The sequence below is a fragment of the Neodiprion fabricii genome, chromosome 3 (assembly GCF_021155785.1).
Source record: "Neodiprion fabricii isolate iyNeoFabr1 chromosome 3, iyNeoFabr1.1, whole genome shotgun sequence".
Taxonomy (NCBI): domain Eukaryota; kingdom Metazoa; phylum Arthropoda; class Insecta; order Hymenoptera; family Diprionidae; genus Neodiprion; species Neodiprion fabricii.
The window spans coordinates 19,299,192-19,311,904 of record NC_060241.1 but is presented as its reverse complement, the minus strand read 5'-3'; the positions used below and the strand labels follow the sequence as shown (position 1 = coordinate 19,311,904).

At 41.0% G+C, this 12,713-nt stretch overlaps 1 protein-coding gene across 1 annotated transcript; it reads right to left on the bottom strand.

Moving 5' to 3' along the window:
- Nucleotides 1-603: 603 nt before the first annotated feature.
- On the bottom strand, nt 604-11,848 carry LOC124177199 (homeobox protein six1-like). Its single transcript, XM_046559332.1, has 4 exons — nt 11,168-11,848; nt 9,709-10,170; nt 2,502-2,827; nt 604-1,468 (listed from the first exon to the last, which is right to left on the bottom strand). Exons 1-4 carry the CDS (start codon nt 11,590-11,592, stop codon nt 1,296-1,298), a joined length of 1,386 nt encoding a protein of 461 aa, XP_046415288.1. The 5' UTR covers nt 11,593-11,848; the 3' UTR covers nt 604-1,295.
- Nucleotides 11,849-12,713: the final 865 nt, after the last annotated feature.

Sequence of the window (12,713 nt, the reverse complement as noted above, 5' to 3'; positions counted from 1 at the left end):
AAAATCATCAAGCTCGATGTCTCTACGTTTATGCATCTGAAATGTGAAAGGGAAAAACTTTGAAGAATGAATGGTGCAAGTAGCTGATATTTATTAACTAAAACCATTTCAGTTTTTTTTTTTTTTTGTTTTTTCTTTCTCCTTATTTCTGTTACATGCTTGTTTTCATATATTATATACAATACATACACAACCGTAAGACCATAATATTTTCTTCTTATGTACACTTACAGCGAAAACATGAAAAAAAAAAAAAAAAAAGAAACAGAGAAAAAACCCGTAGAGGTTCCCTTTCCTTTTACCCGCACTGAACGCTATCGTTCCATGCTGATAATTAAGTACTCGTTAAAAACACTATATCAATTATCACTTAGCGTAGATTTTTTAATTCATCGTCCCGTTTCCCCTTTATTTCAACATCTAACTAATCTTTTTCTGAATTAAATTAAACCAGAGAAAGGCTTGCGCTGAATTTTTGTTTCACACTGGGATATACACGTATAAATATATGTGTAGCATTTTTTCTTTATACTTTGTTTATTTAATTTTTATATATGTATATATAATATATATATATATATAGTACTGTAGTACGCATGGCTATAAAACTTAATTTCCTATTTCTTTGCCGTATTGTATCATAATCTCCTTACCTATAAGAAGATTTTCAAGTAACCCCTTGCGATTTTTCCTAGACCCGTTAACGCGGCAACCAAAATTGTTATATACATTATTCCGCCCACGTTCTTCCCTCATTTCCCGTTCTCGATTTATACTTTTATTTCCCTTGCACCGTTTGCAAAAGGTCCGCAACACGACACACTGCATGGAAAGGCAGCTGCCATTCGCATACGCTGGCTTAAGAGGAGCTGCAACACGGACGGATGTAATGGATTCTCGAAACCTGTTTCCCGAGGCCCTCCCATTCTCTCCAGTTGGGCAACGCGCGTTCTTTGGTCCTCATTGGTCCTTCGGACTCCTTTCTTTACGTGATCAGGTAACACGCACCGCGTCACCTCCAGAGAACCGAATGTAGGAAATGTGCGCGTGTGTGTATTTATAAGAACCAGCGGCCATGCTTGTCACTCACGCGAAAGCCAAACGTGCCGGTTTCTTCCTCCGTTCTCGTCCGTGACGCGCAATGACAATTTTCACACCTCCGATTAGTCTTTGGATTCAATGGTAAATGCAACACCCGCAAGTCAAGCAAAGGCTTGGATTCTTGCGAGAACGTCTTCGTCCGTCGTTTGATCATCTTCCCCGTTTTCCTGATCATGGTCCTGCTCCTCCATGGGTCACATGGAGTGCTGGGGCGGTGGTAACATGATCTCGTAACCGGTCGGCATCGACTGCTGATGGTGATGGGGTCCGGCCATCATCTGGTGGTGGTGGGACTGCTGGTGGTAGTACTGATGATGCATGCTCGAGTGGCTCGAATAGTACACCGAGCTCTGCTCCAAATCCTTGCCTGAAACCAGAAAAGTCACGCTAAAATCGGAGAAATTTCATTCTGCTACAGTCACTGGCCAAAAATAAATCAAAAATTTTCCGCAATATCATTTATGACAGCATTCCAACTACGTGTAACAGGTGTTCGTTGACGGACTGAGAAAAGCTCAATTTGTTAATGTCAGGTATTAAAAATAAATCTAGTACAATGATCATCGTTACAATAATGGTTTAAAGTTGTTCGAGTTGTAAGAAAATACGATACTATTAACTATTTAGTGTCACTCGGTTATAAATACTACATTTTATGTTTATAGCAACATTAAATCTGATTGTTTACTTTATTAGATTTGTTGAACTTAATAAACCTTTAACATCAATTTATTGATACGCCGACTTTAAACCATCACAGTTACAAAACTCATTTTCATTTTGTACTATACCTATTTTTCAGTTGTAATAAAATACGAAAATAGTTCCAAACTGCACAGCAACCACGCTAAGAATTTTCCCTTGGTGCAGCTCCATTTGTGCATTGCATAACTATACTACGATACAATATAAATTTCTTAAATGTGATCAATCTATTTTTGGGTATCTGGTAAGCGAAGAAAATGAACCCAAAAGAAATAGAATCTGATAAGAAACAATCATTTCGAACGCATTGGCAGTAAAAATTTTCCTCAAATTGTTAATACCTCAATTTGTGTCTTTGAAATTTACTCCGGTTCATTTCTACTTCGTAGTCGAGTTGACTGTTGTTAAATTCGTGTTCAATATCATTGGTGAAAAAGACATAGCTATAAATTAAAAAAAAAAAATTTATTCTCATTTCTTGACTCATGATTTAGGCAGACCGGACCATTTGTCCTTGGCACTATAATTAAAGTACCCACCTAAATTCACAGTGCTGGAAAATCTACTAACTACAGAAAAAATCAGTGGAACGTATAAATTACAACTGGAAAAGTGTAGGTATTCTCTCGTATTATTAAATTCCTGCTAATGTGCAATCCATACTCGTTGTCGGAGAATGAACAAGTCCAACTTACTCGTGTCGTAAAGACTGCGGCCGTAGCAGAGAGACTTGACGTCGTTTATGGGACTCAGGCCGCCGTTGTGGACCGAGGAAGGCGTGACTGGGGCCGCGTACCCGTGATGATGAGGCCCCATAGGACTCATGCCCATCGGACTACACGGGTTCAGGGCCGCCGGTGACATGCCCATTGTAGAGAGCGGCGACATCGCAAGACTCGGACTTCCCGAGTCCAGGGGCTGAAGTGCCTGGTGATTTCCTCCGCCACTCGAAGATACCGATCCGTTCACCGATTGAACTCCGTTTGACGGAGCGCTCTGGCAGTTCAGCGGCAACATGTCACTGTAATCAAAGGTTCTGTGTATATTTCTTACGCATGAAGCAGTGGTGAATTTTTTAACGAGATTTTTTCGGTCCTGCGGAAGGAAGGTTTCGCACATTCCCAAGACTTATTCATTAATTTCCGTTGATATTGAGATGAAGGTTATTAATATTCCTCGAAATATCAAAATTCGAAGCATTGTTTCGAGATGATTAATATAAACCCACCCTGACCGATAAAGAAACTACAAATTTAGTATCTTTCTAATTATTGTAGGATTTAGATACGAAACTGAATTTTTTTACTCTTACGACAAATAATTAGTAATATCGATGAAGTTTCAAGCTCTCTATGAAACATTATCCAGTTCGTTTTATAGATTATAGTTTAGTCTCGGGCTATAACTTTTTAGGGAGAAAGTCTGTATAACGTGAAATGATAAAACTTTGGTAAATCTTAATCCAATCCTCGTATAATATTCCTCGTAAAAAACACTATTTTTTTTTTTCATATTCTCTGTCCCTAATGTAGAAGTTTTATTTTCCATGAATTACTACTGACCCTGAACGCATTGAAATCAAATCACCAAATAATTTCGAATCTCAAAGAGGTTCATCACCCTCGAAATGCGTTTGCCTTACTCTCAGTCGGTTCAAAAATATATTCAACCTAAACACGTTAGAAGATGTCTCGAATGAAGGAATCAGTCAACTTAGTTAATGGGCTATACAGTGGAAAAAAAATTGGTAACTAAATAATACTGATAAAATCCGATAAATAAATTCACACTGCGTACAGTGAATATAATTAAACGGTTGCAAAAATTTGAAAACCAAATTAGGGAACTTGTGTTGAAGTTGTGAAACTTTCAGAATACTGTGTGTATTATTCCGGGGAAAGAGCTTCGCCGCCTGCTACATCATAAGTTTCAAAATCGATTTACTAGCAAATCAAAGTTCTTAAAATTAATAAAACAATTCAACATCAGCATGTTCTTATTAAAAGAAGTCAATCACAGTTCTTCTTTTTTTTAGGAGGGAGGGGAAGGAAAATTTTGTCATCATCTTTAGGCATTTTTTGGTGAACCACCGATACATCAACCAAGGTGTACGAAAACAATATTGATTTTGCCTTTTGGTGAAGGTACAAAACCTCTTTAAAACAAACGATTGTGTTCTCTTCTACACAAATATAATCACGATAAATTTCGGGTTAACAATGGACTAAAACTAATTTCTCAAAGTCTGGAGCTTTATTAGCATGACTTCTTTTGGCAGTCAAAAAAATGTTACCCGAATAAACCGGTTTCATTAACAAAAGTTCAGCCAATTTGTCGAATCAACGAATTTAGCTACAGGTTGAAGATGTTTTAACGATCAGAAACGAGCTGCTCTGCATCTTTTCTTCATTGTATATAAGGGTTTTTCAAAAGACAATACTTTGCGATTTTCCACCATGGCACCCCATAGAAAGTTTGTTTATGTTAAAAGATGAACCTTCCACGTCACGTGGAAGATCGTAAATTACTTTTTTCTCAAACAACTTATTGTACGTAAAAACGTGTAATTTCAGGGCTTGCTTAAATTATTGAACACAAATTACACTGTCTTAATTTCCTAGCTGTGTGTCAAAGTTCAAAGATATTCGAGGGGCATGCAATGACAGAGGACAGTGAAGGAGCGTGCAAGCCACGTGTCCGAATAGCAAGTGTCCCAGTTTTGTTTTCGTTTAAAATCTAATAATCAACCACGAGCAAGTACAGAGGGGTGCTTGACTGGCGCAGCGTACGAGTATTTCCTCTCCTCTCCTCTCCTCTCCTCTCCTCTGCTCTCTTTTCGCCTCCAGCCGCCCAGCATGCAACGGAGAGCCGGAGAGCCGTTGAACAGTAGGTCCGTAGTTTTTAATGTTTGTCCCACATGTTGAAGTCACGTCCAAGAAGCCTTCTCGGAATCTGCGATCGTACGAAGTTGGTCCCGTCGTCCGTCGACCGTCGACCGTTGGTCATTTATCGCATTGTTCTTAGCGCCTAACTTCAGGAGCTCCTTTCGCCCTCCCAAGATCCTCTCTTTCTCTGGTGTTTAAAACAAGATTGCGAGCGAGCGCGTGAATAATGCGTGACATGAGGTGGGTCCAGTGCCCGTTTCAAAATCGTACTCTCTCTCTCTCTCGCCCCCGCACGCCGCAAACTTTCCTGCACCAGAAATCCCGTTTGACCTTGTCTGAAATCCTCCGGAAAGACGAAAAAGAAAAAAAAAAAAAAAAAACAAACAGAAAGAAAAATAGGCCAAAAGTCGACACGGGATCAAAAACCACGTCTTTTTTTGTCGACGGCTCGTGTTTGTGTAGCATTCGCACGGGAAAGTCCTCTTTCGTAGACATCCGAAGTGGTTGACATTCAACGAAGCGCGTCATGTTTGTTTCAATTATTTCAGGGATCGCTTGTCTGTTGCAGATTTTGGCAGAGTACCTCTTTCAAAAACTGTTTAAGCTCGAGAATCTAAAGAAAAAAATTCTCTCGAAAGTGGATTTATATGTGAAAGGTAAAGGAGTTGATTACGGAACGGTTTTCATTATGTAATATAGAAAACACAATATTATCGAGCAATTCCTCGTCGAATTTCGTTCTTCTAAAGACGATGAATAAAATGACCCGAAAGTGAAAGTAGAAATTGAATCTGTCTTACCAGTGTTTCGCAAAAATTAAATTATTCACGTTGCAGATCCTAAAACCGAATGAGCTGCTTCATTGTTGAGCGAAACACGGCAGTAATTAAGATTCGAAAAATTCTTGGTTTGATTAAGCCCGTAAAAATTTTTTTCGGATGCCGTAGAGAAGACGCTTTCGCCGAGAGAGCGGCGGCTCGAAATGCAATTAGTGAAATTTGCAGACATAGGTATAGCGGTGAAAGAGAAGCCATGGTATATAAATGGCGCGAAACTAGAGCCGATGTAACTGAATCCAGGCCGTACCATAAAACGGTAATGGGGCGTAACGCTGCGGCCACTGAAGATTCCCATGTGTACGTAGGTATGATCACTGTGTTACCCATGTCCGTTAAGTATATATATAAATACGTAATATATACATATATGCCTCCACGAGCCCTGCGTCTAATCCAAAAATTTCTTGTGAGGCTGGATTCGGCGCGGGATGAAGTTCGACAGGTGAGATGGAAGTGAAAATTTCATTCGCTCAAGAATGTCATAAATTTAATAACCACAAATGAAATTGTAAATCCAAGAAACTTGAATGCAGAAGATTGCAAGACTCAGTCACGACAACTGGAACCATTGGAAATCACATGCTGTAAACGTTGAAAAAATCACGCTACGCGCATCGATAATCATGAAGATCGCAAGTGTTGCGTCAAATCTCAAATGGGTTCAATTTCATAATAACCCATTGACCTCCAACTTTTCGCCTACTGTCGTTGACGTCCAGTCGATAGATGTCCAATGCCCTCCCAGCGTTCTCATCGATTTTCAGTGATTTGGTGTGATTTCCTGTGACTCCATCTAATCCAAAGATCACTGAAGATCGTTTGGAGCGCTCAGAAATAATCGGAGCTCAATTCAAAACCACTTGGTATACTGGAAATCAATGACAATCACATGACAAGATAGTAATCAGTAGAAATAGCTCGTAACGAACGTTAATCAATTTCAACGATACATTTGATTTCCGCATAAATAGCCCGTTGGAAAATTCAATACTGACCGCTCAACCGGGATCCAATTTTTTCATGGCTCGGGATCTCTGACTAGGCTCGCAGGTCGTTGCGGGGATTTCGAATCATTCCCTGCTGCTCCCCGTGTAGCCATGACCGCGGACTCTCGTAGCCATAACAACGCCAGGCAACGGTGCCGTACACAGATACATAGCGAGAGAGAGAGAAAGAGAGAGAGAGAGAGAGAGAGATGCGATGTGCATGTAGCCCGAACTCGGCCCTGAACAACGCGTTTGATGATGTTTGTAGCCACCATGCAGGTTGAATGTGAGCACTCTGTTTGTACGTGCCGAAATCCGGTGTGGGTGAATAATAATTAACGGAGAGGAGCGACGGGGGAAGGAGCGGATATAGATTACGATTAGTCTGATTAACCAGAAGCATTCCTGATAGGGGAAGGTGTTGCGCATTTCTTAGCCGTGACCCTGCAGCACACACTCGACACGTAATGTCGAATTCCTCACTGGCAACCTTAATGAAATTTAATTACGTGTATTTTGGGGGGGGGGGGGGGGGATTTTTTTATTCAAACCATAGTCAATTTTTTTAAGACTCTAATACTTGTTTGCATTTGCGACGCGAATATACTACAGCCGTTGTGGCGATAGGTACATACCCTGTCTACTCGACCGATTTCATGACGAACATCAGCACAGGAAGATCGAAATACATGAAGAATTTTTAGGTATTATCGAAGGAGGAATATTACCGCGAAACGATTCTTGTCGTCATTTTTATCGTCGTAAAATAACACTTGGTAACTTGTAATGAGGGTGGAAAAGGAATCGTATACCGTCAAAATTTTATATCCAATAGAAAAACGGCGGCCATGATGATTTTTTGCCAGCGTTTCAATTTGTGCGTCAAGTATTTTGCAAGCTTTTTTTTTTCAATGTCACCATACCGAAACTTGCTTATTCGAATACGACACATTCGATCCCCAGGAATCAATTGTGCACCATGAATTTACTCCACATACGAATCCGTCAAAAATACGAACATGTAATTCTTCTATCAAATCCACCGTAAGTAAAACCTCTTTTTCAGACAAGCCAAAGTATGAAAATATCATTGAAGAAGAATTTCACACGCTTATAAAATGCCTTTATCTCTCAAAACTTGATTTGGTTTTACATACTGAAATTAAATGTTTTTTACGGAATCGCATCTCGAGGACTTGCGAAAACGCAACGCTGCATATGCGTCCGAGAATAGATCCGAAATGGTCTCAAAGTTCGCGGCGGGCATTTCTAATACGGACGTACAAATACACCGAAAGGGAGTCAGCCTCGTAGAAAATGATTTAGTAGGGTGTCCGTCGAGGTCCTGAAAAGGTCCTGCGAGGGATATCCCGTACTCGTGACACATGTAGAAACACTTGTTGCACGCGCTGAAAAGTCGGACCCCCCGTGGATACACGTGTCCCGCACGTACGCTTTACGCATGGTATTCCATACCAGGAGCAGTGCAATAACTACCGACTACAAAGAAGAAAATGAAGAGAAAAGCCTCAGAGTTTGGAGAATAACAGGGATTGTCGTTACCAGACAACAAAACTGGTCACAATATCGATTATCATTCATTGTACTGGGTAAAAGCTGACACACCCAATACATGTACAACGTTGGCAAACCAAGAACGAAGGTCTGGCAAGTACTTGACCAAAATTGTCGTTCAAGAATGAGGGTCAAGTGTATATGTTACAATGTATTACACGCTATTTGTCACCGAGTGTCCTTTGGAATGGCAAATTAAAGACAGAAGTGCAAAGAGGACCAAAAAGTCTGTTGAGAAGGCGACTAATAATTATCTCGACTTGATACATGCGTTTTAATTGGTTCTTAATTACTCCAGTCCTAAACCGATTCACACGTGACTGCTATTGATACCGTAACATTTCAAGGGACGTAAACAGTCAGCGTGTAAGATAAATGCACCATTTTCGGTTACTTTTGTGAAATTCTGTGTATTTATTAATTTCACCTTTAATCTATTCAATTGTAGTCAATTTGTTATTGAAACCTTACTTTGAACAAGTTTTCTATAGAAGTTTTTGATATCTGATACACTTTGCTGTTTGAAAAATGGTGCTTGCACAGATGAAAGCACTTTTTCTACCATTTGCGAATTTGGTTATAACTGGGTCAAACGGTAGTCAAAAAGTGAAACGATATATCGAAATTTTGATTTTCTACGGACAATAAGTTGGCATGGGATGAATATGAGGATGAATGGGACCTACGGTGGCCTGAATCAAAAGTTAGAAACAGAGAAAATACAGTTAAAAAATCATTAGCAATGTTACTTGCGCTAATTATAGTGAAAATGAATAAAATAATAATATCCCCACTGTGCAATAACTGAACTGAAGCAAATCTGACAAGGCGAGTAGGGCGGTTTGATGTCGCGAACTGCGTTGTCCTTGCACGTGGTGAAAGGTAAGGACCCCCGATTTAACGTGTTTTTTTGATTTTCAATCTCATAGGCCTTGGTTGCTGAGACATCGCGAGTTGAAAATTTGGATTTTCGAATGGGTTTCGACTAGCGCTTAGAGTATGTAGAGTACGGCGATGGAGAAAAAGGTCTTTGTTTAGAATTCGCTCTTCTCAGAAATTCTTGCACTTTTTCACTAAAAAATATCTTACGGAATAGACCTGGACTTGTTTTGTTCACCACAATGATCGGCACAGATAAACTGACAAAGTTTTCCAAACAGTCACCTCCAGAGTAGATAAGAATAAATTAGTGCAAATATAGTACAACAGACTCATATTATATTCCAACTGTATAACTATCTTGTATTACATTAGACTTCTTGAATGTTTTACGGCAATTTGTGGTGATCCGATTAACGAGGAAAATGAGTTGAAAAATATAAGAATTGGATGAGAAACACCAGAGTTCAATCATTTTGAAGGATCTAATTGTCCGAAACCTTTTCTCGAACTGTGAATATTTTATAATTCGCTTGTATTACTCGAATTTCCTTCAAACCAATTCCATCACTCAGAAAGGATGTGTCGTTCCATTCGTATTCACCGTCATTGGCGCCAATAACAGTACCAGATATTATTTAAAGCCAGTTTTTCCACTTTTCCCGACTCTTTCAATTCGGACGGATGATCCGGCGGTAAAAAGCCCTGATTGTAATGACCATAATTTGTGAAACTCACGTTCTAGCCTGCGGCGTGCGATCCCGCTGTCGACGATTTTTGAACCAATTGGAGACCTGAGTGAGAGTGAGTCCGGTTTTTTTTGCGAGGTTCTTCTTCTCGTCGGGCGTCGGATAGCGGTTTCTGAGGTAACAGGCCTTCAGGGCGTTCCTCGAGCGCTCCTTGAAGCAGTAGACGGTCTCCTCGCCGTCCCAGATCGTCTTTGGCAAAGGGTACTTTTTCCTGAGCCGATACTTGTCGACTGCGCCTAGAGGGCGTCCCCGGATCTTCTCGGCCTCGCGGTAATGCGCCTTGAACCACATCTGCTGGAGCTCAGGATGCCGTCGTGGCGAGAAGGGATGCCCTTCCAGGATCGAGTAGAGCTCGTGATATGCGCCTCTGTGAAACGCAACCGCTGCTCGAGCCATCAGCACGCTTTCACCACCTCGGAGAAGCTCCCCAGGTGGTAGAGACCACAGAAACCTTTTGAAGAAGAGGATTTCTTTTAGATGGAAAACGCCTGGTTTCAACCAATGCGATAAATTACGATAAAAGAAAACACACGATAGATACATTGCATGAAACGTGATATACTTCTTCAATGATCGGCTCCAGTATTCAAGATGAAAATTTTGAAACTCCGCCCAATGGAATTGATCTACGAAATATCGATGTTTAAATTATTTGTTTATTGAAACATTAACCAATTTGGAAAGTTTCTTTTTTGAAGAATCTAAACGCCGTTTTATTCCTTCAAGATTTTGGCACAGCCAGATTGTTGTTCAATGAATATTCTTTCCGTGAATCATAGTATTTTCACAATGGTTGACAAACAGATCATTTTATCATTCAAGACGTGAAAAATACGTACCGGTCGTTGCGTTTCTGAAATGAAGCCAAAGAAACTTGAACAAATCTCAAAAAATTCTTGAAGAAAAACAATTTGTGTACACAACCGTGGTGTTTCCTATAATGCTTGCCTACGTATCATTATTATAAACACGAGGAGTGCAGAATCAAGGAAGAATCTGCGAACTTGTTCAATCTAACTTACAATGAATCCAGTGCGGATTACTTCCCTAAACGTTGTAAATAGCCATAAGCAACGTCACTGCAGAGATGTGATGAATTTTGAAAGACCATAACCAGTTACACGCGTATAGAGTACGGACTGGACTCGAAGTATCATCGAAAGACCGTGAGGAACCGTTTTCAAAAGCAGCGCAGTTTTTTTCCTGCGAATCTGAGTACCGAAACGTTATTTTCACATGAAACACTGAATGAACAACCGAATTCGCAAAGGTGAAAATTTTCAAGCGACGGATCGCGGTCGTGACAAAGCGAAGCTACGGTTTGAAACGACGACAGTCCAAGCCTTTCACCCAAATTCTGAAGCGAAGGGGACGTCGAAGTGGGCTTAATAATTTCATAGTGAATTTTAAAATCGGAACCCCCGTTCTAAAAATGAAGAGAGACTAACCTTGTCAGGCTATCGATGTCGTGGCTCTGCGAGAGGGCTTCGCACATGCAAGATATCTGTTCTGGACTAAAATTGTTCGCGTTACTAGGAACGGCGAGTCCAGTAGCGGATCCGTTTACGTTACTGGAAGCACCGCAGGACATTAATTCCTGGGGATACTGGGGACTGCCATTCGTCGGCGTCATTGTCTGCGGATGAGGATGGGGATGGTGATGAAGGGGCAATCCGGTCATCGCCGATGACCCGTTGTAGGATGAACTCCCAACCGAGGATCCGACGACACCGCGGTGCAAAGAGCCCATCTGGTTGTTGCATTCGCTGCTGGGCGAGGACAAGTGATCCGAGCTATCAGACATCCTGGCTACTCGCTCCTGGAATTTCGCTCCCTTTTTCACTGAGCACCACTCACCCAGCCCAACAACCATTCGCCGGGTTTCACGGGAGTCCCTTCACCCCAACATCGTGTTTTTTCACGCGCAAATTCAAATTTGTTGAATCTTTGTTTGTTCTTATAATTCCGGGCGAGGAGAGAGCCCGACTTCTTTGTCGAGGAATCCTATTTTCTGTTCGAATCCAAGGACCAAAATTGATTTTACTAAATACACTGACACGCACACTTGACTTTTGTTGATTGGTTCGTCACAGTTTCCGTAGTAATCGACGCTTTATTTCCTTCTTTCTTTATCATAGAATTAGGGGACCTCTGCAGAAAACTGTGATTATAGTTTGACAATCGGCGCATCGGTGATCGAATCTTGTTCAATGTGCACAACGGAGCAACTGATTCATTCGACATGTGAAAAATTGCTATTCTGAGAAAACGCATTTATCGCACCACCAACAAAACCACAGGTTACATTACCGCTAACAAGTCTCTGTTCGGTTGTGATCTTCTCCTGCACGATGTTCCCCATCATTTTCTTGATACTCTCACACATTCGTTATATTCATATCTCCACTTGTCTATTAACAAAAATAAAAATCCGAATCATTCTCGAACGTTTTTGTCAATTCTTTCAGCCGGCCACTGTAACTAACACAACGCGATTACAGAACTGCAGGATTCCCTCCGAAACTCGCGATCCACGCTCGAAGTGTTCGATCTGTTCGATACAAAAGTTTACGCGCATTAAAAATATTCCACCGCCACAACACGGTATTGCGTATTTGGTTTTTAGTTACACCGCAGGTGATGTACTGTCGTAAGCACAAAGTGCACACACTATTGGCTCCCATCCATCCGTCAACGTTTGGTTAGTGGCCGTTTTATCGGCGTTCATAGTGAATTATCCTCCTCCTCACAAGAGTTATCGATAAAACCGACAAAGTTTAAATCACCGATTTATCGCCAATCCATGCCAACGGTTTATTATGCATGAGAGGCGTTTGTCCGGAGATTTGCGGAGGGCTTATAGGGCATCGAAGCGCACTGAGCCGAGTGACCCGAGTCACCAAGTTAGTAACTGAACACTACGAACCCAACGAAACGCCGCCGTCGCGTCGTAATGCAATGTAGGTATTAGAGAGAAGCGCGTAGGCACCAATT

Coding starts and splice junctions, on each gene's coding strand:
- LOC124177199 (XM_046559332.1), bottom strand. CDS start 11,592: ATGGTTGTTGGGCTGGGTGAGTGGTGCTCAGTGAAAAAGGGAGCGAAA. Junction 10,171..11,167: donor GACATCGATAGCCTGACAAG/GTTAGTCTCTCT, acceptor CTTCTTCAAAAG/GTTTCTGTGGTCTCTACCAC. Junction 1,469..2,501: donor CCGCAGTCTTTACGACACGA/GTAAGTTGGACT, acceptor TTCTGGTTTCAG/GCAAGGATTTGGAGCAGAGC.